The following is a 27,281-nucleotide window of genomic DNA, read 5'->3' on the forward strand; positions in this document are numbered from 1 at the left end:
CTGTAGTACATGTACAATGATCATATGGCCCCTAAGTTTTTGATGCAGATGGTGATGGGAATGGTAATTGAGGTATTGGTCAGTGTTTACTGAGTTAACTCCACCGATCCTGATGAATTTGTTCAATCAGATACATTACAAATAAGAGTTATCAAATTGTAACAATATGTCATATATGAAAGGCAGTTAAATTTTAAGTTTTCTAGCTAGCTTGTTCCTCTTGAGTATTTCAAATTAGGAGTGTTCATAAATTTCCCCAAATGTTTTTCAAAAAGTAAAGCCATATTTTTGTCTGAAACATTTTAGAGAATGGAGATACTAGGCTTATTAATCACCCCTCAAAACTATAAAAATCACCCCACCTTTACTTATCTACAAGGAAATAATTATGGGAAAATTAGGGAATCAACAAAAATGTTACAATTTTCCTGCAACTTTAAAAACAGGTGGGAGTATTTTGCTGCATGGTGCCTAATGCCTATGTACCAAGTAACCTAATAAAGTATAACCTCATCAGTTTATCTGATTATAATTAAGGTGTAATTAACAAAGCCAGTTGTGGATCCACAACTGGCTTTATTAATTACACCTTAATTATAATCAGATGAGGTTATACTTTATTAGGTATTATGATTTTCATGTGCTTTTGGGCCGAGGACCTGCCTTCAAGCGATGCCTAAAATAATCACAGGCGTAGGCCTTCGGTCGACCCGACTGTGCAGTTTTTAGGCACGGGCCAACTCAATTATGCGTAATTTAACCTTTCTCTTCTTTTTCTCGCTTTTCTCTTCTATTTTTCTCCTTTTCTCTTTCTCTCCTTTCCCGTTTTTACGGGGGGCGCTCGCCCCATCTTTCTTACATTTGCTATTTTTACGGGGTCACGCACCCCCTCCGCCCCCCTCTGGATCTGCACCTGCATTGGTCTAACAGTAACTAGCCCATTGGTGGTCTAACAGTAACTCGCCCAATGGTCTAACAGTAACTCGCCCATAACTTACCATCACTTAACTCGCCATTTATCCATCCCCTACCTACACAACTAATATCAGTACAACTTTTTAGAATATATGCATCTTTTTTAATTGAAGGGTTGCTATGGCTACCTCAGGTATTGATGCAAATGAGCAATAAAAGTGTGCAAATTGGTTTTTTGATAATTAGTTCAAAATGTGATGCACAGGTTTTAAGTTGGTTTTATAAACAGTTTTGTTATTTTAGAAAGTGCATGGTGCTCAGCATCTTGATACATCCATCTGACAATGACACATACAATAAGTCACACAAATAGACAGTTTCAGTGAGTGCAATGTCATATCACGCACAATATCTTGGAAATCAGGAAGTTTTTTACTGAATGTACAAAAAAATGCTGACAGTAGTGACACTGAGTAATGATGGACATTCCAGAAGTTTTCCCCATCAGAATTTTAACATCCTGTATTTATACAGTTTCTTCACACTGTTCTGTATGAGTTCCATTATTCAGTATTTGGGTTTTTTTATTCAGCTAATTGGGCTTGTTTGTTCAGCTGATTAGGCTGTCCAGCAAGAACATGTTTTTTTTTACTTGGCCTAATAATTGTGGCTTTGTTTTCAAGGCAGTCTGCTGATACTATTAGTTACATGTAATTGATTAGTCCTTGATATGATTTATGCCATATTGTTACATTTCCATAAAAAACCGAATTATATTTCTTTGCCACAAAATGTTGTTTTCACTGTCAGCTAATTAGGCTGCAGCAAAAACAAATTCTTGTTTGCTTGGCCTAATAATTGTAGCTTTGTTTTCAAGGTAGTCTGCTGATATCATTACATGTAGTAAGTAATTCGTCCTTGATATAGTTAAGACTACAGCTAATTGTAACAGGATTAAGAAAAATTATATATGTGATACAAACAAACAAAATGCGTTGTCGATTTACTTCATATTCGCTGTCGTAGTGCACGTTACAATATGACCATTGCTAGGCCAACTGGATCACGCTTTCTTTGTTACGAACCACTGATCGAAATGATCACAACACAAAGCCTATGGCATATCAAAATTCGGAACAGGTGTATGAGCCCATGCTTGGAGCAGTAACCAATGGTTACTAACGTGCACTACGACAGCGAATAGGCCTATAACTTGTTTTCAGCTACCATTTTACAGGAATGAAAAGTCCAATCTTGATGGGATATTGGCATAATGCAGCCAATACAATGTGAAATAAAATTAATTTTGCTTCACGAATGAAACATTGCTAGTCCTGCCCTATTAAGTGAGAATTTCAAAAGAATGAACAGTTTGCCATTTTAGATGCAGGTATAATAACATACATCCGCTACATCAAGTGAAATTGGGCATTATCATGCTGAATTAATTCATTTGAAATTATTTCTGTAGTTTGGTACCAGCAATGGGAATCGGACTTAATTCCATTATCACACACCCACCCACCCCAGCCTTTTTTCACCATCAGCCAGCTGATGCAGTCCTACCTTGATGTGTTTTCCACACCTTGTTTTGAAATATCCCGCCAAATTTACATAAAGATTTGTTTTGAATAATTTAACAAAAAACTTGAATGAGAAATCAAGAAATTTTAATGACAATACACTCAATATGTGACATTTTCTATGTGATGATGTGTCACACCTATAAAGTATGATCCACTCTTTCGAACATAATGATTGGATGAACTTAAGGGTATATGATGTATTGTTGGTCAAAGCAGCCAAAAAAAAAGTAGTTCACACCATCTTGCGAATGGTAGTGAGCTTTAGGAAAAATTGCATTGCTCAATTCGTAGCGAGCGTGTAGAAGAATTCAAATATCACAGATATACTTTTGTAGGTCCTGTGGCTCTTGAGTTATGTTGTAAAGAGAGCTGAAACCACCACACTTTTGTAAAACGTACATAACTCATTAACAACAATAAATTAAGCAAGTTTTCAAAGTATATGATTTGTAGAATGAACTTTTGCAAAACACCAAAGTGTTATTTTTTAATAATATATTGATTCAGGTAATGAAAATCAATTTTTTGGCTGCTTCGACCAACAATACCTCGTATACCCTTAATATTGAAAACCTTCACATACCCTGGGGCGATGGTATTTGACAACGTGATACCATCTACAGATTAATACAAGGTATATTCTGTTCATTTAAAATACAACGGTAATTGTGGTTTCAAAATTTTTAGGCACCCAGTTAAACCAAACAAAAATGGTCATTGCACTCTATTGAATATTACAAACTTGAAAAGAAAGCACACTGGTTTTCCAAGCACCAAAACCTTGTCTGCATAGAAACCTGTGTAACATTTTAGCTATAATTAAAAATACATGACTTAGTGAAGCAAAACGAAACCTTGTGGGATTCATCACATAGTAACATATCTTAGGGAAAACTGTAAAGTGCATTTTGAAGAAAAACAAGTTTGAAACTAGAATTTTGCGGTTGTCGACCTGAGACACAAAGCGTCGGCCGCAATGCCTCCACCTTGACGCCCATCATTTTAACCGGTGCAATTTCACTTGACCCCAAAATGACCTTCACATTATTTGCCTCACTAAGGTGGCCGTTCCCACCAAATTTCATGAACCTACACCAGTCTTTGTTCTTTTGTTTCACCTCATTATTTCGGCTTAAAGTGCATAGAGAAAACCTTCCTGACAGTTATTACCTATATGCTTTTATCTTTTTGTGAAAGAGTAACACATTTAAATTGGACAGAAACTGTATATTATGGCAAGAAGGGGTTCAGCAACATACTGCAAAACCACAAAAAACAACAACAAAGCTTGATGCTAGAATAATTTTAGAATAATTTTTCTTGGTTCTCCAGCTTGCATACAGTGTCTTTGGTGGGTGTAAACAGGAAACTTTCCTGGTGTAAAAAGTGAATGGTGCAACCAATTATTACCAACAGGATACAGATCATAATTACGTTAGTGAAATAGATTTTACTATTTTTGGTAACTTACAATGGGTTTTGATATTTATAACTGTCATAAATGTTTGGGAAATGAACCTGTGATCCAGCCAAAGTTGGCAATTTTGAATATTTAGTATTATCATTACTAAATTCCTCAGTATGTAACATAATAAGCTTACTGATATGAAATCCTGACGTGCCTGACATACTTTGTTTTAAAGTTTTATATTTCCATTTTCTATGTTTTTTGTTGCCTATTTGCTGTAGATATATATTCAAAAATTATTTTCACCTATTGCTACGGTTGTTAATCCTGTTACACTTCTACGGCGAATGTGCTATTCCATTTAAAATCCACACTACCCCTGTGGAAGATTCTGGAAATATGTTCCAGAGGGGGAGTGTGAATTTCAAATGGAATTAGCACATTAGGCAGCTCCATTTGAGTTTAATACACCCTCTGATAAAGATTCAACCTGAATCTTCACAGAGGGAAGGTGAGTTTCAACGGAGCAGCCTAATGTGTTAATTCCATTTGAAATTCATACTCCCCCATGGAACATATTTCCAAAACCTTCCACAGTGGTAGTGTGGATGTTAAATGGAATAGCCCATTATAGATATCAATTTCAATATTGCCAACTTTGGTCTGACTGGATCAGATCATGCCATGACATAATACATTAAACATCTCCCATTGCTCAACCATCTTTTCAAATCATGTTCAGTATACTTATTACAAAATAATGATCCTCTTTGCAAAACAAAACTGACCATAAAATATCTTTAAATACGATATATAAAAGTTGAATATAACAATGCAAAAATAAGTTACATCATGTTTATATTCCCAAGACCTATACAAAAATAAAACCAAACATACAATGTACCAATAATTTCAAGTTTTTTCTCCTCTTGAAATGAAAACATCCGTAATATGTTCTTGTGATAAAAGTGTATTCACTGAAACGAAGAAAAAGTTGTGTTACGTACTTACGTAACCTTAAATTATGGATTACAATTATATTTTTGATTATGGTCACCAGAAGAAACATGAATTCTTGGCCAAAGTGTATAAATTTTTTGGAATCAAGTCCAAATTCGGATACCTGATACACCCATTCAGGTAACCCCATTTGAAATTCACAATCCCTGTGTGGGAGATTAAGCTCATGTCTTCCATAGCGCAGTGGATGAGGTCCAATAACCTTTTCCCATAACACTCAAGCACAAGTCTCAAAATAAGCAGATCTGGACCAGGAGCCAAACATTTGGAAAAAGCAGCTCCTGGTCCTGTGATTATCTAGTGAACCAGGTGCCATTTTTAAAGAGCTAAGAGTCATTTCAATTTCAATTGTACACATTAAATACAAAACATGCTTTAACTGCCAAGCTCTATTTAAAAGAAAATGTAGAGCCTGGTTCATATGATTTTGGTGTGGACCAGGAGCCAAAATGTTATGACCATTGGGTAAATGGCTCCTGGGTACCTGCTTATTGGTAAATGGCTCCTGGGTCCCTGCTTATTTTGAAGCTTGCTCAAGCACTCATCCTGTGGGTCTTATTGCATGCATTGTTACTTTCACATAAAATACACAAAACATTTAATATACCAACATTGCTGTCATTGCTGATGCACTGATGATGACGGTTGTGGCTGTGCTAATAAATTAACATTTGGTTGAATTTGTGTTGCATCCTGGGATAGCGTTGACATCTGCGGTGATGGTTCTGCTGCTGGTATAGGTGATGGTGCACTATTTAATACATCGTTAGCCATGTCAGGTACTAATTGGTGGCCTTGGACTGGTACTGGCGGTGGGGACTGTGGCAATGAGAAAGAAAATTTTAAAAACTGAATTAGTTTTCAAAGCAAGACTAGTCAGACATCCCATGCCTCATCTCAGTCTTAAGCTGACATATGAGCTTGATTACAATGCAATTCAATTCAACTTTTATTTCCATAATACATTACTACAAAGAAAGATAAAATGAAACAAGTATGGAGGGAACGATTGTAAGGTAGGCCAGCATTGGTATGGTATCTATCACGAACAATAACTTTGCTAATAAAATGTGCAATGCCCAAGAAGTTTTGTACAACAGAGCTCTGATAAAAGTTGGACTGGTAAAAGTTGCATTGGTAAAATCAACAGCCCCACTGGCTGGCGACTTTTTGGGCTTATATTACCAACACAGGTAGAGGTATCATATTCGGACCTGGAAATGACCTTTTAAGTGAAAAAAGCCAATAATGCTAAAAATTGTGTAAAGACTTTTGACTATAACTTATATCTCTTTTAGGCATTTAGTTTACAAAATCAGTCATACTCTTATCTTTATCTACAGTTGGTACAAACTTACACATGAAATTCAATTGATTCCAAGTCTTTTTTTAAAATCCTGACGGAACTGTGAGCTCATATATGCATATATAATAGGATTAACCATGTGGTTGAGTCGGACAAGTCCTTTCAGAAATGACAGCCCTGCATAACATTACATCATTGTTCTCTAGAATGTCTAGTCTATTTTCAATGGGAATACTGTATATTACTAGAGCTGGAATCCAAGACACAGCAAATATGAAAGAGGTGATGATTAAAAGTACGGTCATGCGACCAATTATCTTGCGACGGACTGGACGTTGGCCACTTCGCCCTGCTTCTGATGAAATAGATAGAATTGCCTTGTGATGGACTGGAGGTTGGCCACGTCGCTCTGCTTCTGATGAAATAGATGGAATTGCTGGAGGTCCAGCTGATGCACTTTGGTTTGCGATATCACCAACTTGATTTTGCTGACGTCTGACAAACCTAATTACCTTAATGTGTAATATAACACTGGATATTAGGACAGCTACAACCGATGCTACCCAAATAAAGTACAGGAAATGGAACAACTTAGCAATGCCGCATGGCTGAATTTGACCAAACTCTGTAGTGAATTCACTAGTAGCAGCACACAGACTACCCATGGTAATGCCAAGAATAAAGATGCAAATGATCAGCTTTGTTGTCATTACAGATGACATTCTTTGGTTTGGGGATTTACACATGCAGTAATAGCGATTGACTGCAATAAGGGCATGCAGAAATAGGGTGTAGTACTCGCAAGAAAATGCAACCCCATGAGTGAACTGGCACAGCACATCCTTCCCTTCATGTAGCTGTGGTACAGATCTATTGTGCTGACTTTCATCAATGTCCAAATTTGATGTATAAACAGTGAGTGACAGTAACAATGAACTACCAAACATACAATACAGTAAGTCTCCAATTGCTAAGGCAAGAACCAAAATACTTGTATTACGCAATCGCTGCAACGATATTGGAAAATATGTTATCACCACCGCCGCATTTCCCACGACACCAAAAGTTATAAGAATGCAATCAAAAACAATGCACACAATTTGAAACTTTTCTAACGCCATCTCATAATACCATGAGACAACAACTTGAGCAGACCTACAGCTGAAAGAGTTTGATAGTCAAGGCTCAGTATGTCATGTTTTATGTGTCGAGGTAAAGTATACGTAGCTAGATTTCCCACCTCTGCTTGTCACACATGTCGTCACTAATTACAGCATTGTAGTAAATCTTATATATTTCATCTTTTCATTTGCCAAGTCAAGTTAATTAGAATAATTGACTCCATTCAATGATGAAGTGCTGTAGTAAATCATTCCCCCTTATTATTTTACAAAATAGTTGATTGAAATAATTGGCTCCATTCCAAGTAAAGTTAAAGGCCTATTCAGAGATCCCAGTAAAGGTGTAAAACAATTGTTTGTAAATTGCCTAAAGGATAATTGTCTTTGCTGATGTGTTTCTTTTCACTCTTTCAATGCTATCAAAAAAGGGGAACAATTGTATACACAATTGTATAGCAACATATTGGAAACATAAATAAAGTAAACAATGTATCTTTGAAGATGTGAAAACTTTCTCTCTTCAAACACTATCCTAGAAGGGGAATTGTAAAATCACATATATATAATTTTGATGATCGGTGAGAGCTCTCCCTTTCTCACACCCTATTTATATACAGGGAACATAATATTCTACCTTTGAAAGCGGCTGAGTGTGTTGACTCATAAAAGCACTATATTGTACATGTAGCAACTGCTAAGTTAATCTATTTTTAATTGACACATAACAAATATTACTGCTACACATGATTTATATGATTTATCTATTTTTTAACATGCCCACAAAGGGAGTGGTGGGTGGGAATTTTTTTTAGTTGTTGCCTTGTACGATTTCAAACCAACAGTGGATTTATCACCATGGAGTCATGCTTCAACACCCGCGACACTCAACAACTCTCATTGGCTCCTGGGTCAAGCAAAATAATGTTGCCATAACCATGATAACAACAACCTCTGACCCGGTAAACAACAAATTGGAATTTCTCAGCAAGGGCAAAATGAGTTTAATTTGTTGCACATCGTTAAACTTTAATACACAGCTTTCAGCTTAACCTCTAGAAAGCTATGTTAGAACATCTATATAACACTAAGAAAGGTGCCAACATTTGAATTTTGATGATTTTACGATCATCTGGATGATCAAATCACTGAATGGGCCTTTAATTGGAATAATTGGCTCCATTCACTAATGAAGTGTTAAATTATATTTGAATTAAGCCTAATTATGATGTTGATTACTTGATGAGTGTTGATTACTTGAACAGAGCTCATTTCAGCACTACATTGTAATCAGCAACCTGAACAAACACACACTCACCCCCACACACAAACATCTATACCCCCCTCTTGTTCCATGTGTAGATTGAGGACACTTGTCTTAAACCACACATTTTTAGCCTACAACCCACCAATTGGGGACATTTGTGTGAGTCAATTGGGAACACTTGTTTGAAATATATAATCAGGTATAGTCCTACACCCCTGACAACCGGGGACATCTTAATTAATGCCGTTTGGCACTTTTAGCCATAGGGAGTGCAGGGGGAGAAGTCTTTACAATCAGGAACATCCCCAGTCATCAGATGTCCCCGTTTGGTGGGTTTTAGAGCAGGCAATGTCCCCATGCATCAGTGTTTATAAGCTCCACCTACCAACGCCCATTCAAACACACCCACCCACCATATTTGCTCACTACTGTGGATATTGGATAATGCACCCTCAGTGGAGGACAAACCTTTAATTATCAGACTACAGCTGACACCCCTGTTCCAATTGCAGCAAATCTCATTTTGAAGTACCCCAAGATGGGCACATAGTATCAAAGACATTTTTATATTATCCATAGTCTATTGCAGCTATGAAAAAATGCAATAATATTACAGTCCCTATTGCAGGTAGGTCCTGAATACTTTTTTGCTGTTAAAAAGGAAAAGTGTGAGTTTGCTCTACTAGTGTTGATTACCCTCCTTTCACAGATACACACTTCTTCTGTATGCAAACTGGAGGTAAAACACACAGTCCCTTAATAATCTTAATGGATTCTCAAAACATGTAGCAAACTAGCCTAAGTACATCTCTCACTTTTGCTTTATGAAACTCTATTATGTAGACTACTCACCTTAGATGGTGTATAACTTCCTAGTTTATATCTACAGCAAATGACATCTGTGATAACACCTACTAATGCATTAAGAATACCTGCAATATCAAAGGCAAGATATATCAATATAACATCTGTAATATGCGTATGCTGCAAAAAGTGCAATTTTTGTGCTTTTCTAGCAATGCTACAAAGGCTTTTGCAAAGCATAATGCAGCCTGGTGGTTACTGGATACAAATTCAATGAGTATGACATGAACACAAATTATAACTTTGCAAATTAAAAACACTTGGACCTATATTTATTTTAAATGTCAACCAAGAATGATTCTAGCATTTTCGCTCTAGGGCCAGGGGCACTCCAAAACTGGAAAAAAAAAATTTAAAATATATATTTCAAAAATCCCTGGGAGGTGTACCCAGCTGGTTGATTACGAACCCACAACCCTACCCAAACACACCCCCATGCCCATCCCAGTGCCCCACCCACATAAAAAAATGAATGCACAAATAAATCTACTAACCTGAGGTAGCGAATACTCCTCCTATTATCCCGCAAAGTCGCACCAAGAACTGCCAAAAAGGCTCATGGACTTCTGTTACGGATACTACTAATGATGATAATTCATATTTAAAAAGATGCCAACAACACCATGGCTCCCAGCAGAATGGGTTATGAAACGCGCATGAACACAAAAAAATAACAAGACGCAAAAATATAACAAAACATAAACATTCTGTTACATAGTAGAATAGTTAGCTTTTCAGCTTTTGCTAGCTTTGTTGGGCAGCAATGAAGCTTGTGACACCATCATGGCATTTTCACAGGCTGAGGATAATTTTGGTATAGAAAAATCAGGAAGGCCATAGATATAAAAGACACAAAAGCCAACGGTCAACTACGGCTGGGATTTTCAGTTAATAAGACAGTTTTATAAATGGTCTCCAAACAGTTGTGTGTAAGCAGCAATGATAGTGAAAATATATACCTGCAAAATATTTAATAATAATTTTTATACTGTAAAAGTGGAAATTATTGCAGAATATAAATATTTTGTGCTCAATCCAGCTATCACTACAATCAGAACTTGTGAATATGTTCTTTTATGTATTATAGGTCTATGTAATAATAAAACTCAAAATCACAAATTGAAAACACAGAGAAGTAGTTCAAAATTGGCAAAGCAGTGAAAATTATGTACACAAAAATTACAGTATGCAATCTTGATTAATTGATCAATTAATTGATTATCTCCAATGATGATATAATTTGAAGCTCTTGGTGTCAGTTACCAACATGATCACCATATAAATAATTGTCTAAGATAATGGCACCAACTTTATGAATACAATTTCAATTACACTTACCCGTTCTGTGACAGAAAATTGGTGTGTGTTTACTTTGGCTTTATATGTATTGAGTTTTGTAGGCACTATTTGTAAAAAGTACTGGTAAATTTTGTTACCTGCAAATAATAAAAATGATATATATAAGTAACATTTCAAAAACAAAGTTATTGTATTTCTCAAGCATGCAATATTACAGTGACATAGCAAAATGGGAAGGAGGTTACTCAGGTATTGATGTATGTTGGTAAAACAAGACCTGTAGGTAAATTTGTCAACCCACCAGTCAGGGTCTTTGCTAGAAATTGAGGTTTGCCTGTCATTTGAATAAAATTGCATAAATGTACTTACCACCATGCTTAAGGATGGGTACTCGGTGGTCTACATGTACAATTTGGAGTTACAGAGGCATTTTTGAATTGTTATTTTCACAATTGCCTAGTCTTGCCCTATAGTATACTTGCAATACATTATTACATATATTCGTGAGGTGTTAATTTTGCAGATGGAACCCCATTCACGAAATCCACAAAATTAAACCCTCACGAAAATTACCACTTATACAGTAGTAGTTTGCTTGGGCTTTGATCATCAAAAATAACAAACAATTGATTTTGCATGATATTGTAGCAAACATGGGGTGGAATATTAGAGTTTGCGTTTGAACCTGGGGTACATACACTATACTATGATCAGCTCTTAATAGGCGGGAATTATTCGGTTTTTGTTACTGCGCGAGTCAATAAAGTTCCAACTTACGCACGTGTATATTCACAAAAGCACGCGTCATTCACGCAAGACGCAATTCGCGTAATTGCTGCGCCTAACTGCGTATACGCCATTCTGATGTTATGAGTCCGCCTATTACGAGCTGATCAGAGTATACCTGTAATTTATGTAAGATACTTACCATTTGTTGTGACTTTCATTTCACCATCTAGTGGGCTGACTAGACCTGGAGCTTTAAACCCAAATGAAAAGTGATCTATCCTATGAGAAAAATTATATTCTGTAAAGAGAACATGGAAATTTGATTAAAACTATAAATGTAAAAAGCACTTTATTGAAATGATTCTCAAAAATATGTTCTGGCTGTATTCAACTTGACATTTCTAATCTTTAACCTAAGCACTTTAAAAATTCTTTACTTATGCCACCTGATAAGCCATAATGTATGATCTTTTAAAATGAAATTGTTTTTTCAAACCTGATATTTTTGAAATATTTGTGACACGATCTGGTCCACGGAGGCCAAAGGAGGAATTTCTGAAAATTGATTTACTATAATTATTACCTTGTACAAATGATAAGTTATAGTGAAATCACCAAAGGTCTAGAGTTCTAAAGTTATGAAATTTTGTTACGTCTATTTTGTTATGTATTTTATTGTTTTTTTACTCCATATTTTTACCTTTATCTCAATTTCAAATTTACCACCTTTGGCCTCCATGGACCAGATAGTGTCACATTTGTAATATATCTGCATGTCCCAACTTACACATAACTGGAATCAGTCCAATTTGTGTTTACAAAACAGCAATATTTGACTTAATGTTGTAATTATGACATGACAGATGGGGTTTCTTTCACTTTACCTCATTATTTGGCTCAAAATGGACAGAAAACCTTCCTTGACAGTTATTATTAATATTATTTCATAATTTTTGGTATAGAATAACCCAATTGAAATTTGTTAGAAACATACAATATGTCTTAAAATACCATGTGTGAAATGAGATACATACGTGATGAATCCACCATAAGTGCCAGATGTGCATGGCCTCTCGGATGAGGTATACTCTTCCCTATTGTGATATGAAAATTACCAGCAACCTACACAGGGAGAAAAACACAATGTGAGTGGCTTGCAGCATTGTTCAATTTTAATGTTTTGGGTTTAATTGACTTTCATACACTCTTACATGGGGAAACCAAAGCAATCAGAGCAAACATTCTCAAAGCTCACGGGTGGTTTGAGAGCGAATGCAAAATGCGATTTTTCTTTATTCCAGAGTTGGTATTTTTATGATATTTTGAGAAAAAAGTCGGATTTTCGCTGAATTTTTCCAGGAAAAACTATAAAATTTTTTTTTTTAAATAAAAACAATTTCTGCATTTCTTTTTTTTTCAAATATCACGATTTTACAAATGTGCGCGCAAGCTTTGAGACAAACCTTTTTTTTTGGTTTTTGGCATTCATTGTGGTGTATAATGCAGGGCACATACTCTGCATACAATACGCAGTGCTTTCGGATGCTTTCATTGTTCTTGTGAGTTGATGCATTTATATGTTTGCTTGCATTTCTAATATTTTTCGTAACAATTTTGTTATAAAAATAGCAAAATTCACAGGTTTTTTTCTTGTTTATGCTTCTAATGCACTCTCACTGCAAGGCTCATGAATTAGATCAGTATGCAACATTATTTCAAACAATTTCACTCCCAACAAGTGATATACATTTATCAATCTATAATTCCTTTATTCCCGCTTATGTAGTGTGTGAATGTGTAAAGACAGAAGTGAAACCCAATTGCCTAACTGAATCAAGTCATCAATATCAGGCATGAGACTGCACTTTCCTAAAAAACCTGAAAAAAAAAAAAATGCGCGAGAAATCGGAAAAAAAAAACCAAAAACAGGCTGAAATTAAATAAAGTTGCGGAAATTTTGACTATAAAAAAAACCGAATTCAGTTTTTAAACTGAAAATTCTCATGTCTGCAATATTCAGCATCTTACTGGACGATTCAGGAATGTTACATGGTAGGTTCTTTTCGCACCCTAATATAACTGTAGATCCAAAATGGAAACTAACATTCCTCATCATTTTTAAAATCTTTTAAAATTAGGTATCAAAATGTTTTAAATTTGTGATATTTAGATAAGTATACTTAAAATTAGCACTTACTTTATTTGTTACAATGGTACCATGTAATCTGCATGCATCATGCGGTGTGTTTTTCTGTATTCTTTTTGGTTTGTATTCCCTGCCTGTAAAACCTGTTTGAAATAAAACCTCCTGGATTGCATGTTCCTCACTCAGGACACGATGGAGTGATTGAAGACCCCTGTAAAGATCAAGGCATGAATCTGTGATGTGCCCTGAATAATTTAATATGATTATTTATCTTGGTTTACAAAGTTACATGAGTGATGACATTTTGGGGGAATTCCCCTCTCAAATTGAGCAAAACAAGTTGAATCATATCTAATTTGGAATATTTGGAAATCCCCCTGAGGATGAAAAGTAAAGATGATGTCACGGGATTCCCCCTCAGGAAGTGATGTCAGGGGATTCCCCTCAGGAAGTGATGTAATGAGAAAGGCTATAATTAAGGCTTGGGAATTTCCACATTTGGCTATTAATATTTGGGATTTCCCCCTGCTTGATATATAAGAAAATGTAAACACAATTATTGTCACAGTTGATAGTGTTGATCTGGGCTAGCTAGCTAATATGCTTACAGTCCAATTCCTTCAAAGAAAGGAAATTGCAAACCAGAAATATTTTATGTGGTCACAGTACTACTATTTGCCAGTGTTGTCGGAGAAGATCTAGAATGCGCCAAAGAACGTACTTCTTCCAAGAAAGGAAATATATTCTTCTGTCGACTTGCTGAAGTCTGGTATTCTGATTCAACGCACCTGTCAAAATAAGTGGGGACAACTGCATCGCAGTCCTGCTTCCTGAAGATTTTGTGTGAAAGGTGGAAATAGCACCAAGTTTGGAGAAAGCAGCGCAAGGAGTTAAATTTGGAGAACTGCGCAAGGAGTTTAGCATAGGAGAACAGCGCAAGGAGTTTAGCATAGGAGGACGGCGCAAGGAGTTTAGCATAGGAGGACGGCGCAAGGAGTTTAGTATAGGAGAATTGCGCAAGGAGTTGTAAACGTGTTTGGAGAACACCATTTTCGTATGAGGATTTTATACGCAAGGATTTATCAATGCAAGTGTACAAAGGACTTCGCTGATTTTTGCAGGACAAGTGAATAAGGATATATTACCAAGCCTCGAAATAACCAGGCACCCAGGAGCCATTTACCCAATGGTCATAACATTTTGGCTCCTGGTCCACATCAAAATCATGTGAACCAGGCTCTACATTTAAAAAAAAAATAGAGCCTGGTACTAGTTAGACTATGCCATAGTCGATTTTTGATAAATAAAAATACGTTATTAATCATGATGAACGCATTCAGTTGAACTCGAATTTATACTGATATTTATTACATCAAAAAACTAGTATAAAATGGTTATGAAAAAGTTTATATAATTATATTTGTGACAGTAAAAGTAAAGTATCGTGAGGCTTATATTATTGAATGCAACATATCATAATGGCATAACCGTAATGGCACTCCAATACTGAACAATTCTAATTTTAGAATCTGCCAGTTTATCACGATTTAAAATCGACTATGGACTTTCACTTTTAAGCAGAACTTTACCCCGGGACTCACACACTGTCAATCATACTTGTTTATCAATAAAATCTAACCACAAGACTAAGCATGGTGGTACAATACGCGCTAGATGCACACGTTCATCCACCAGCACAAAAGCGCCGCATTCCCTAGATAGTTGTGTACCATGTATAGTTATAATGGTACCAGTACGCGTCGGGAGGATTTAAACAATAACGAGATCTGGGCCACCAATCACAAGCCAGATTCATTTTTAAAGATGCATTACATCATCACCAATTTTAGTTAGGCCAGAAATTGGCCTAACTCTCAAGGCAAAGTCAGTAGTCCACTTGGGAAGCTAACATACAGAGAGAGTACGGTGACTGAAAAGATGATCAGTTGTGAAAATCTATCAATTGTGCACAAATTATTTAAATCGGAGTTTTAAGCTTAAATGCAATATCCAAAGTATGCACATTCATGACAATGGGCAAGTGGACTACGGAGTAGTCTAGGTACTAGTTAAAGCAGGTTTTGTATTTAATATGTACAAACAGTACAATTAACATTTAAATGACTCTTAGCTCTTTGAAAATGGCTCCTGGTTCGCTAGATAATCATAGGACCAGGAGCCGCTTTTTCCAAATGTGTGGCTCCTGGTCCAGATCTGCTTATTTCGAGGCTTGTATATTACATCAGTCGTCTAGAACATTGCAAGAACTTTATGATCGCCAAGAAGAAGAATGCTGGCTAAGTACAAAATAGTTAAAGAGTGATTATATTTGATTATTGTGTATGTGCATTTGTCATATATTGTACCAATAATAACGTGCTTTCAATTAAAGACTTAGATTTTGTTAGCATAATCAAACAGTGTATTTGTGTTGTGCATTCGTGTGAGTTCGGGTAAAAGGTGATTTTGGCCTTGAGTCAAGTACGACTCAGTAATAAAAATTGGGGGCTCAAATCCGGGAAGTACACTGTAAAAAGTTAACATTAATATACTGAGTCTTGAAAGTGAAAGTACAGTATGGAGTTCAAAGCAGAAGAGTTTCTTGAAACTATAGATTGGGAGAAGTTTGATAAGTTGAAGAAACCTGATTTATTAGCATTTGCAAAATACTATGAATTGGATGTAAAGCAAGCCAACAGAAAACAAATAATCAAAAATGCCTTGATTGAAGTTTTGGTTGATGAAGAGTATTTTGAGGAATCCGTTTTGGACAAGAGAAAAGAGGTCAAAACTGAAATCGGGGATGCAGTTAAGTTGAAAGAACTAGAAGTTCAGGTGGAAATGGAAAAAATGAAAATGCAATTGCAGTTGGACATGCAAAAGCTAGATATGCAAAATAAAGAAAAACAAGAAAGATTAGATATGGAAAATAAAGAAAGACAAGAAAGACTAGACATGGAAAACAAGAAAATAGAAATGGAAGAAAAAGCACGCCAAGAAAAGATGGCGCTTGAGCACCACAAATTAGAAACAGAAGAAAAGGAAAAGGTAGCAAAATTGGAACTTGAAAAACAAAAGTTGGAAATGGAAGAAAATTTGAAACAAAAAGAAATTGAAGAAAAGTACAAGTTTGAACAAGAGAAGTTGGCAAAGCTAGGTGACAAATACTCATCAAGTTTCTCCTCAAAGTCAGGGTTTGATGCTACAAAGTATGTAAAGCTGGTGCCTAAATTCAAAGAAAAAGATGTTGACGAGTATTTCCAACATTTTGAAAAGGTAGCTACAAATTTGAAATGGCCTCCAGAGCATTGGACCCTACTGTTACAAAGTAGTTTTGTGGGGAAGGCCAGGGAAACTTACTCAGCTCTACCAATAGAGAAGTGTAATAATTATGAAGAAGTCAAACAAGCAGTCCTTAAGGCCTATGAACTGGTGCCTGAAGCATACAGACAAAAGTTCAGAGATTCAAGAAAGCAAGCAGATCAAACCCATGTAGAATTTGCTAGAGTAAAAGAACACATGTTTGACAGGTGGCTTGGTTCAAAAGAAGTCAAAGATGATTTCGGCCAACTTAAGCAATTGGTTCTTATAGAAGAGTTCAAAAATGTGTCCACGCTGACATTAAAACCCACTTGGATGAAAGCGCTAGCAAAATTAAAACGCTAAGTGACGCTTGGCGACAATGGCGGACGACTATGGCTTAACTCACAAATTGAATGCGAGTAGTCATAACAGAAGTTATTCAAACAGGTTCAGCCATAACCAACCTAGAGCAAATCAGGGTGGTACACAAGAAGGGAGATCTCAGTCTAATCACAGATCCTGGTCTAATTCACAGCATAGTGCTGGTGGTAGAGGACCCCATGGAGTTCAGGTACCAGACCAACAGGTGGGACTGAATTTAAATCCCAATTAGTTTGCAATTTCTGTAAGAAACCAGGACATACAGTGACCATGTGTCGGAGCTTAAAAGCCAAACAAGATGCACAAAAACAGCAGCAAACTGCTAGTAATACTGTAGGATGTGCAGTGTCACTTGAGTCAAAGAAACAAGTCAGTCAAATCAGGAAACAAGAATTCCCACAAAAGGGAGGTGAGACAGACAAGGTGTGTGAAGAATTTGAACCATTTGTGTTAGAGGGAGTAGTATCACTTGGTGATAATGGTAGTCCAAAGCCCATTAAGATTGTGCGAGATACGTGTTGTGCACGGTCTATGATTCTGGAAGGAACTTTGCCCTTTAATGAGGATAGTTCAGCTGGTAATGCTTTGATCCAGGGTATTGGGATGGAAATACTTAATGTACCTCTCCATAAAGTTAACTTGACATCTGACTTAGTTTCTGGTCCTGTAACCATAGGAGTTAGACACGAATTGCCAGTCAAAGGAGTGTCCATGTTGCTAGGAAATGACTTGGCAGGGGGAAGGTTTTTCCTGACCCAATAGTTACAGATAAGCCCTGTTTACAGGATGACAATAGTGAGGAAAAGGAGATATTTCCTGCATGTGCAGTGACACGGCAATGAGTAAGAAGGCCTCATTAGAAACAATTGAGGACAACCAAATTGATGACTTAGGCTACAATTTGGAAGACACATTTGTGTCAAAGTTGAATGAGAAAGAAGATAAACTTCCTTCTCCTGGGGATAAAAATACCCCTCAAAATGACACAGCCTCTGAGCATGAACAAATTGGGGAAACCATAAAAGACCCATTAAGTCATGACAAGCTGATTCTGGAGCAACAAAATGACCCAGAACTCAAAGAGATCAATCAAAGGGCATTGACCCTAGAAGAAGCAGAACAAAATTCTGTCTGTTTTTACAAACAAGACGATGTGCTAATGAGAAAATGGCGCCCCTGATGTACCTGCCGATGAAGAGTGGAAGGTAGTGCACCAAATTGTGGTACCAAAAGTATACCACACTGAAGTAATTAACATAGCACATGATAGTCCCATGGCAGGGCATTTGGGTGTTAAGAAAACTCATGAAAGAATTCTGAGACATTTCTGGTGGCCCACTCTCAGAAAAGATGTGTCTGAATATTGCAAAACATGTCACATATGCCAAGTAGTAGGGAAGCCCAATCAGAAAATACCTCCTGCTCCATTAAAGCCAATTCCAGCCTTTGATGAACCATTTAGTAGGGTTATTATTGATTGTGTAGGCCCCCTACCAAAGACTAAGTCAGGTAATCAGTACCTTCTGACAATTATTATGTGCGTCAACACGCTTTCCTGAAGCCATACCCTTGAGAAATATTAAAGCAGTGACTATAGTGAAAGCTTTAACCAAGTTCTTCACATTTGTGGGGCTCCCCAAGTCCATACAGTCAGATCAAGGATCAAACTTTACTTCTGGAGTATTTCAGCAGGTCATGTTTCAATTAGGTATAGAACAGTATACCTCAAGTGCTTACCATCCAGAATCACAAGGTGCACTAGAAAGGTTCCATCAAACGTTGAAAAACATGATCAGGACATACTGTTTGGAATTTCAGAGGATTGGGATGAGGGAGTACACTTGTTGTTGTTTGCTGCTAGGGAAGCTGTTCAGGAAACTTTAGGATTTAGTCCTTTTGAGTTAGTGTTTGGACACACAGTCGCGGGCCCTTAAAGTTGTTGAAAGAAAAGTGGCTCAATGAGAAATCAGATATCAATTTATTGGATTATGTCTCCAATTTTAAGCATAGGCTTAACAGAGCAACTGATATCGCCAAAGAAAACTTGAAACAGGGTCAGGCCAAAATGAAACAATGGTATGATAAACATGCCAAAGAGAGAGTGTTCAAACCAGGTGACAAAGTTCTAGTACTGTTTCCAATTCCAGGACACCCATTACAAGCCAGATACCATGGCCCATGTGAGGTAGAGTCAAAAGTGGGTGAAGTAGATTATATTATCAAGACTCCTGGTAGACGCAAGAGCAGGCAGTTATGCCACATAAATATGCTCAAAGAGTATGTTGAAAGAAGTGACAGTGGCATTCCAAAACCTGTGTGTACAGTAAAACATGCTAATGTAGACAAACATGCCGATGTAGACAAAATCGCCAATGTAGACAAGAGTAAAGATGACAATTCTGATGTCACATTTGACCAGTATAAAGAGCTGGAGCACAAAGAGTATAATGTAAAATTGAACAATTCTGATGTGCTCACTAATTTGGACTCAAAGTTAGGTCATCTTTCTCAAGATCAACAAAGTCAAATTGCAAATTTGATTCACAAATTTGACAATATATTTCCTGATCGCTAAGTAGAACAAATGCTGCATTTCATGATGTAGATGTTGGTGATACAAAACCAATCAAGCAGCATCCTTACAGAGTCAATCCATTGAAAATGGAACATCTCAAAAATGAGATTAATTACATGCTAGACAATGATATCATAGAACCAAGTAGTAGTGAATGGAGTTCACCATGCATTCTTGTTCCCAAGCCTGATGGTTCATACAGATTGGTCGCATGAACATGAGAGCTGCAAATGTTCATTCAAAGACAGACTCGCACCCAATTCCAAGAATTGATGATTGCATTGACAAAATTGGGAATGCAAAATTTGTTAGCAAATTTGATCTTTTGAAAGGGTACTGGCAGGTTCCACTCACAGACCGTGCCAAAGAGATTTCTGCTTTTTGTACACCATTTGGTCTTTACCAATACAAAGTTATGCCATTCGGGTTGAAAACGCCAGCGACATTTCAGAGAATGGTGAACCAAATTGTGGCAGACATAGAGGGATGTGAAGCGTATGTAGATGATTTGATTGTTTACAGTCAAACTTGGGAACAACACATGGAACAACTCCATCAATTGTTTAAGAAGCTGTCTGAAGTACAATTGACAGTCAATCTGGTAAAAAGTGAGTTTTGCCATGCCAGTCACATACTTGGGATATGTTGTAGGTCAAGGTCAGGTGAAACCTATCAAAGCCAAAGTTGAAGCAATTGAGCAGTACCCCACACCTGTAAACAAGAAGGCACTCATGAGATTTCTAGGAATGGTTGGCTATTATAGAAAGTTCTGTCCAAACTTTTCAGAGATAGCAAGTCCTTTGACTGATTTGTTGAAGAAAGATGCAAAATTCATTTGGTCAGAACAGTGTGAAAATGCTTTTCACAAAGTCAAATCAATACTCATGAGTTCACCAGTACTTACTGCACCTGATTTTCAGAAGCAGTTCAAGTTGACTGTTGATGCCAGTGACATAGGCTGTGGAGGTGTTGTGATGCAAGAGGGTGAAGATCAAATAGATCACCCCATTTGTTACTTTTCAAGGAAATTCAACAAGCACCAGAGAAATTACTCCACAATTGAGAAGGAGTGTCTAGCATTGCTATTAGCATTGCTACATTTTGATGTGTATTTGGGTACCACAGTATACCCTGTGCTTGTTTTCACAGATCACAATCCCTCACCTTCATCAACAGGATGAAGAACAAAACCAAAGACTGGTGAGGTGGAGTTTGACCTTGCAAGAGTACAATCTGGACATCAAACATATTAAGGGAAAAGACAATGTAATGGCTGATGCCTTGTCCAGAATTGCATAAAACTGACAAACAAAAATTCCTTTTAAAAGTAATTTGTGTGACAAGTAGTCACATTGTATGTTGAGTTAAGCACTCAAAGATATCATGATGTTGAAGTAGATGTTAAAGAAGAAAACATTTAAGAAAGTTTTCATTACATTCGAACTTTCTTCTTTTAAGGGGGAGGGTGTGATGTGCCCTGAATAATTTAATATGATTATTTATCTTGGTTTACAAAGTTACATGAGTGATGACATTTTGGGGGAATTCCCCTCTCAAATTGAGCAAAACAAGTTGAATCATATCTAATTTGGAATATTTGGAAATCCCCCTGAGGATGAAAAGTAAAGATGATGTCACGGGATTCCCCCTCAGGAAGTGATGTCAGGGGATTCCCCTCAGGAAGTGATGTAATGAGAAAGGCTATAATTAAGGCTTGGGAATTTCCACATTTGGCTATTAATATTTGGGATTTCCCCTGCTTGATATATAAGAAAATGTAAACACAATTATTGTCACAGTTGATAGTGTTGATCTGGGCTAGCTAGCTAATATGCTTACAGTCCAATTCCTTCAAAGAAAGGAAATTGCAAACCAGAAATATTTTATGTGGTCACAGTACTACTATTTGCCAGTGTTGTCGGAGAAGATCTAGAATGCGTCAAAGAACGTAATTCTTCCAAGAAAGGAAATATATTCTTCTGTCGACTTGCTGAAGTCTGGTATTCTGATTCAACGCGACTGTCAAAATAAGTGGGGACAACTGCATCGCAGTCCTGCTTCCTGAAGATATTGTGTGAAAGGTGGAAATAGCACCAAGTTTGGAGAAAGCAGCGCAAGGAGTTAAATTTGGAGAACTGCGCAAGGAGTTTAGCATAGGAGAACAGCGCAAGGAGTTTAGCATAGGAGGACGGCGCAAGGAGTTTAGCATAGGAGGACGGCGCAAGGAGTTTAGTATAGGAGAATTGCGCAGGAGTTGTAAACGTGTTTGGAGAACACCATTTTCAGTATGAGGATTTTATACGCAAGGATTTATCAATGCAAGTGTACAAAGGACTTCGCTGATTTTCATGAGGACAAGTGAATAAGGATATATTACATCAGTCGTCCAGAACATTGCAAGAACTTTATGATCGCCAAGAAGAAGAATGCTGGCTAAGTACAAAATAGTTATAGAGTGATTATATTTGATTATTGTGTATGTGCATTTGTCATATATTGTACCAATAATAACGTGCTTTCAATTAAAGACTTAGATTTTGTTAGCATAATCAAACAGTGTATTTGTGTTGTGCATTCATGTGAGTTCGGGTAAAAGGTGATTTTGGCCTTGAGTCAAGTACGACTCGTAACAAAATACAAACTTGTCAGTTTAGATGAAAATATTGAGCAACTATTTTTCTGCTCCATCTTGTCTATGGACATTTACTTTCCAGAAAAAAACAGTACCAATTTTTCTTAGATTAAAATATATTTTCCTGTTTTGCCATATAAATGATAGCTTAATAAAAAAACTAGTTGGCCATAAAAGGCTACTTCTAATAGTTGGTCAATTTTATGAAATAAGGTCAAAAACATGAAATTTTGGGATGTTTTTGTATGCTGTGACAATCAAGCCTAAATACTTGTACAGAGTCTGATATTAGTCTATTAGCAAACACATTTTATAACTAATTATTAAAAATGAACATAAAATAGTAAGAATAAGAATAATATATACTACAGATTCTGAATGTTAGATGCTGTCACTGCAAATTTAAGAAAACATGCTTTTGGCCCTTGTTTCAAAAATTGGTCAAATATCAAAATTAGACTTTTATTGCAAGTTATTTCCAACTCAAGGATTGAGCTCTTTCATTTGGCAAAACAGGAGAAAACTTTTTAGTTCAAAAAAAAAAATCAGCACTGTATTTTTCTGGAATCATGAATAGATATTACAAGGGGGTGATCAATCAGTATCCCAAGGTCTTCATAGCCAGTGATTGTTATACATTGTAATACATTATGTCTATCATGGCTTATTTCTAGTAATTGCTTTATCAAATGATCAACAAGCAATATATGCCATATGTCAATTTAACATAATCACTCATACATTTTTCATTTAACACGGTTCAGTTATGTTAATGGCTATCTATTGCATCTAATGCTCTCAACACAATCTCATGGTTTCTACATTCCATAGCTTCACTTGCACAAGAATAAAAGTACCTTTTTAAAAAGTAACTTTTATCAATACCTTCAAATACCTTCATAATATTATGAAATGTCAGATTCTATCGTCATTATACTGCTTGCAAATTTACCTCTTGTATGGTTTAGTAGTGATAACTGATAAAAAATGCCCATTTATCTAAGATTTATGATTGATACAAAAATGCCATCTCAGATTTATGATTGATCCACATAATACAAAAATCTCAATTTGATCAATTTTAAGGTGTTCTGGTTGGCCTGTCACTCACTCACTGTCCATAAAATTAATACATAATTTGATCACCAAATTAAATTGCCTTCTTTGAAGTAATTATCCAAACCTTCAAGTTACTTACTGCTGCCACTGTTCTTCTTCTGGTGATAATTCAAAGTGTACTGGTTCTTCATTCAGCATATTTCTATATGTAAACATAGAATCTCCTGCTAAATCTAACACATCTGCACCAATCCCTGTTGAAATAAACAAGTTTTTTATAACGGCAAGCTGTTCCAAATATAATCTCAAAGAGAACACTGCAAAATATGTTCAAATATATATAGTGAGGTATCAGTTGTATATTCAAGATATTTTAAAGTCATAATACAGCAGAGAAAAATACATGAATTCAGCAAAACTTTGAACAAGTCTTATAAAATAAATATTTTTAACATAAAGTATGTGGTTTATGTATTTCACAAATCAATGTGAGGAAGCATTTATTTAATTCTCTAAATTGTAGTTTTTTGTATTTATTTAAGGGATCTAAAATGAGCGTTTATTGCGTTTCGACAGTATTTTTTTTTTGTGGGACATGAGAGCACCTCAGACCTATCGAATTGCATTCTGAATCTGAAGCATGTCTTTCTGATATCAAATAATTTTCATTTTTGAAAATCACAATATAATACAAATTTTATGACAAATTATAAAAATTTGACATTTTCAAATTTTGATATATAACAGTCCTCGAAGTAATTATATAAATCTAATGATATATTCTTAAAGTGTATGTAGCAGGGAGGAAAAGCCGACGGTCAATTTGAAAATTTTGACCTTTCATATTGAAGATATGGATTTTTTTCCTAAAAGACCTAATTTTTTTTGGTGTTTTGGGAAAAAATATCCATATATTCAATACGAAAGGTCAAAATTTTCAATTGATCGTCGGCTTTTCATCCCACCTACATACACTTTAAGTATAAATCATCAGATTTATAAAGTTACTGTTAAATATCAAAAATATCAATTTTTAATGATTTGCCATAAAATGTGCATTAAATTGCGAATTTCAAAAAATCTAAAATTATTTGATATCAGAATGACATTCTTCGTATTCAGAATGCAATTCGATATGTCTGATGTGCTCTAATGTCCCAAAATAAATACTGTCCAAACGTTCATACCCCAGCCCTTAACAGAAAAAAATATTTATTTCATTTGATCACTTCTTTTTGATCTTGTGTTCAATTACGTAAAATTAATAACAATCTTTATGAACCTCCTTTCCTGTTTGAAAGTGAACTGCATTACAAAATATGTTATGCACCCTTTAGCTGCATAATCAGTGAAATATTCAGGTATGGTTCAAAGAATAAAACCCAGCATATATTCACAATACTTACAATCACATTTCATAGCCACTGTCATGTCTAAATTAATATGTAGTTTACTAGCTACATCACCATCCACATCATATTCATACTTCATTCTTGTCTGTAGGTAATAGCGTAGCTCTGATATCACTAGGATTGCGATCAGAAGAAATGTTGCTATGGAAACTATTGAAAGATACATACAAGAAATTAATAAGTTATCATGACTACATGTAGTAGTTCATGAGGTCCCCTGCTCATTGCCAGGTACACAGGTGCATTGGTTTGCTGGGGTATTGACTTAAAAAAAAGCTTGAACATCATAGATATAATTCAGACAACTGTTCTTATGGTACAATTAAAATTAGTAAATGAACAAGTGAGTGTTTCATTTGGAGGGAATGTTATGCCTGTGGGTGTATTCAAGTCTGGTATGGGTTGTGCCTCTTGACCTATGGAAGACATAACCTTAATCTCCCACAAAGGGAGTGTGAATTTGAAATGGGGTTACCTGAATGGGTGATTCCATTTGAAATCTACAAAGTCATGTCTTGCATAGGGAGTGTATGGATTTCACCTGGAATAGCCCATATTTCACCAAATATAGGACCCATATCTGTACCTGGCGCCTAGATTTTGAGTCAAATTTAATTTTACAAATTCGACAAATCTTCTAAAAATGTTTCAGGTTTTGCAAATTTTTGGTTCAAGATTCACAAAATTGGGTCAATTTCCAAAAAAATTAAAAAAATTTTGCACACACAAAAAAAGACCCATCTACATGTACCGTACATACCAAGTCAAAAAGCATGCTAAAAGTTACCTGTTCCTCCAGTTGATGTAGTTTCTACATAGCTTTCTGGAATTTTTGGGAAGGCATCTAATTCCTTGACAACTTTCAGTGTTTGCTTCCTGTTTAAACGTCTCATTGTTACTGGTAGTTTCTTGAAATGTTGATTTTGGATGTTTCTCTCTGCAAAACAAAAGGAAAACACCCCAATCATGATAAAAGGGCAAATGATACAATCAACCATATCACAACACTATAAAAAAAGTAGTAGGCCTAATGTTCATGAATTCTGTAATTCTTGGCCAAGTTTGAATATATCATGCTTGTAGTTCCGCGATAAACTCATGCGCATATAACAGTTCAGAAGTTTGCATGCATGAGCCTTACACTGAGTGCACGCTACATGGACGCAACAGGTACGTTCGATTCGACCTATAGTATACAGAAGGACCGGTTGTAGGTTTAGAATTCAACACAAGATAGTGCTACACTGCAGCATGACCTAAATAAGCTGAGTGACGGGGCTGAGAAATGGCAGCTTAAGGGGGTACTACACCCCTGGCCAATTTTTTGCCTATTTTTGCATTTTTTCAAAAGTTATAGCACATTGGTGACAAGTAAGATATGTCTAGGGGCAAATACTACTGTACTGAAAATTCAGCAACTCTAAGCAAGTAGTTATTGATTTATTGATCAAATATTGGTTTTCCCTCATATTTGACTATTTGACTATTTAACTCCACAACTGTTGTCTGTGCTGAAATAAAATTTCCAGTGCAGTAGTTGCAGTCCTTGCCCCTACATGTATTTATACATGTATTTATACATGTATGTATTATAATACATATCTTACTTGTCCCCAATGCGATATAATTTTTGAGAAAAATGCAAAAATAGGCACAAAATTGGGCAGGGGTGTAGTACCCCCTTATGTTTAATGTTGGTAAATGTGGAGTTATGCACTATGGGAGACAAGATGTTTATTATAATACACAAGAAGCCATTCCATGGGAATGGCTGTGTACATGTACACAATATACTCTAGCAAAGCACGTCTGCATAAAGATTGAAATTTGTTCATCATCTTCAGGATCATCATTATCATTCATGTTCATTCAAGTGCAAGACCAGTGCCCCATGTCTTGTAGTGCAGAACAGAAATGAACACAATTAAAATTGATCATCACTAAATAAGTGAGGAAGGCACACAAGTCCGTTGGGAATGAGACTGAGGTCTGAGGTACACATAGACATCACATCACTGACCAAGGATTTGGATGTGCTAGCTGGAGCCAGAATGGCGGCTATGCAAATTAGGAGATTGATGTTTATTTGCTTGAGAAGTCTAGCCACAAATTTGCTCACCGATAACTTCACATTTTATTGCATTCAAAATCTAGTCAAAATCTTTGAAGCATGACACTGGGTAAATCAATGGTAGTTCAGAGCTCTGTGGAAGACAGGGTTCCTAATTTTGAAGCCAAGCCCATGGATTTAATATGAGAAT

At 36.1% G+C, this 27,281-nt stretch overlaps 1 protein-coding gene across 1 annotated transcript in view; it reads right to left on the reverse strand.

Moving 5' to 3' along the window:
• Positions 1–1,292: 1,292 nt before the first annotated feature.
• LOC140155129 (endoplasmic reticulum-Golgi intermediate compartment protein 2-like) overlaps positions 1,293–27,281 on the reverse strand; it is a 31,359-nt gene continuing 5,370 nt past the window's right edge. Inside the window, 11 exon segments of the mRNA XM_072177842.1 lie at positions 1,293–5,748; positions 9,473–9,552; positions 9,979–10,092; positions 10,095–10,141; positions 10,824–10,920; positions 11,712–11,810; positions 12,547–12,634; positions 13,710–13,869; positions 23,748–23,862; positions 25,015–25,170; positions 25,808–25,957. Of these exon segments, the coding sequence (XP_072033943.1) occupies positions 5,548–5,748; positions 9,473–9,552; positions 9,979–10,092; positions 10,095–10,141; positions 10,824–10,920; positions 11,712–11,810; positions 12,547–12,634; positions 13,710–13,869; positions 23,748–23,862; positions 25,015–25,170; positions 25,808–25,913 (1,263 nt within the window). The 5' untranslated portion in view covers positions 25,914–25,957 and the 3' untranslated portion in view covers positions 1,293–5,547.

Source organism: Amphiura filiformis, chromosome 6 (assembly GCF_039555335.1).
Source record: "Amphiura filiformis chromosome 6, Afil_fr2py, whole genome shotgun sequence".
Lineage (NCBI taxonomy): Eukaryota > Metazoa > Echinodermata > Ophiuroidea > Amphilepidida > Amphiuridae > Amphiura > Amphiura filiformis.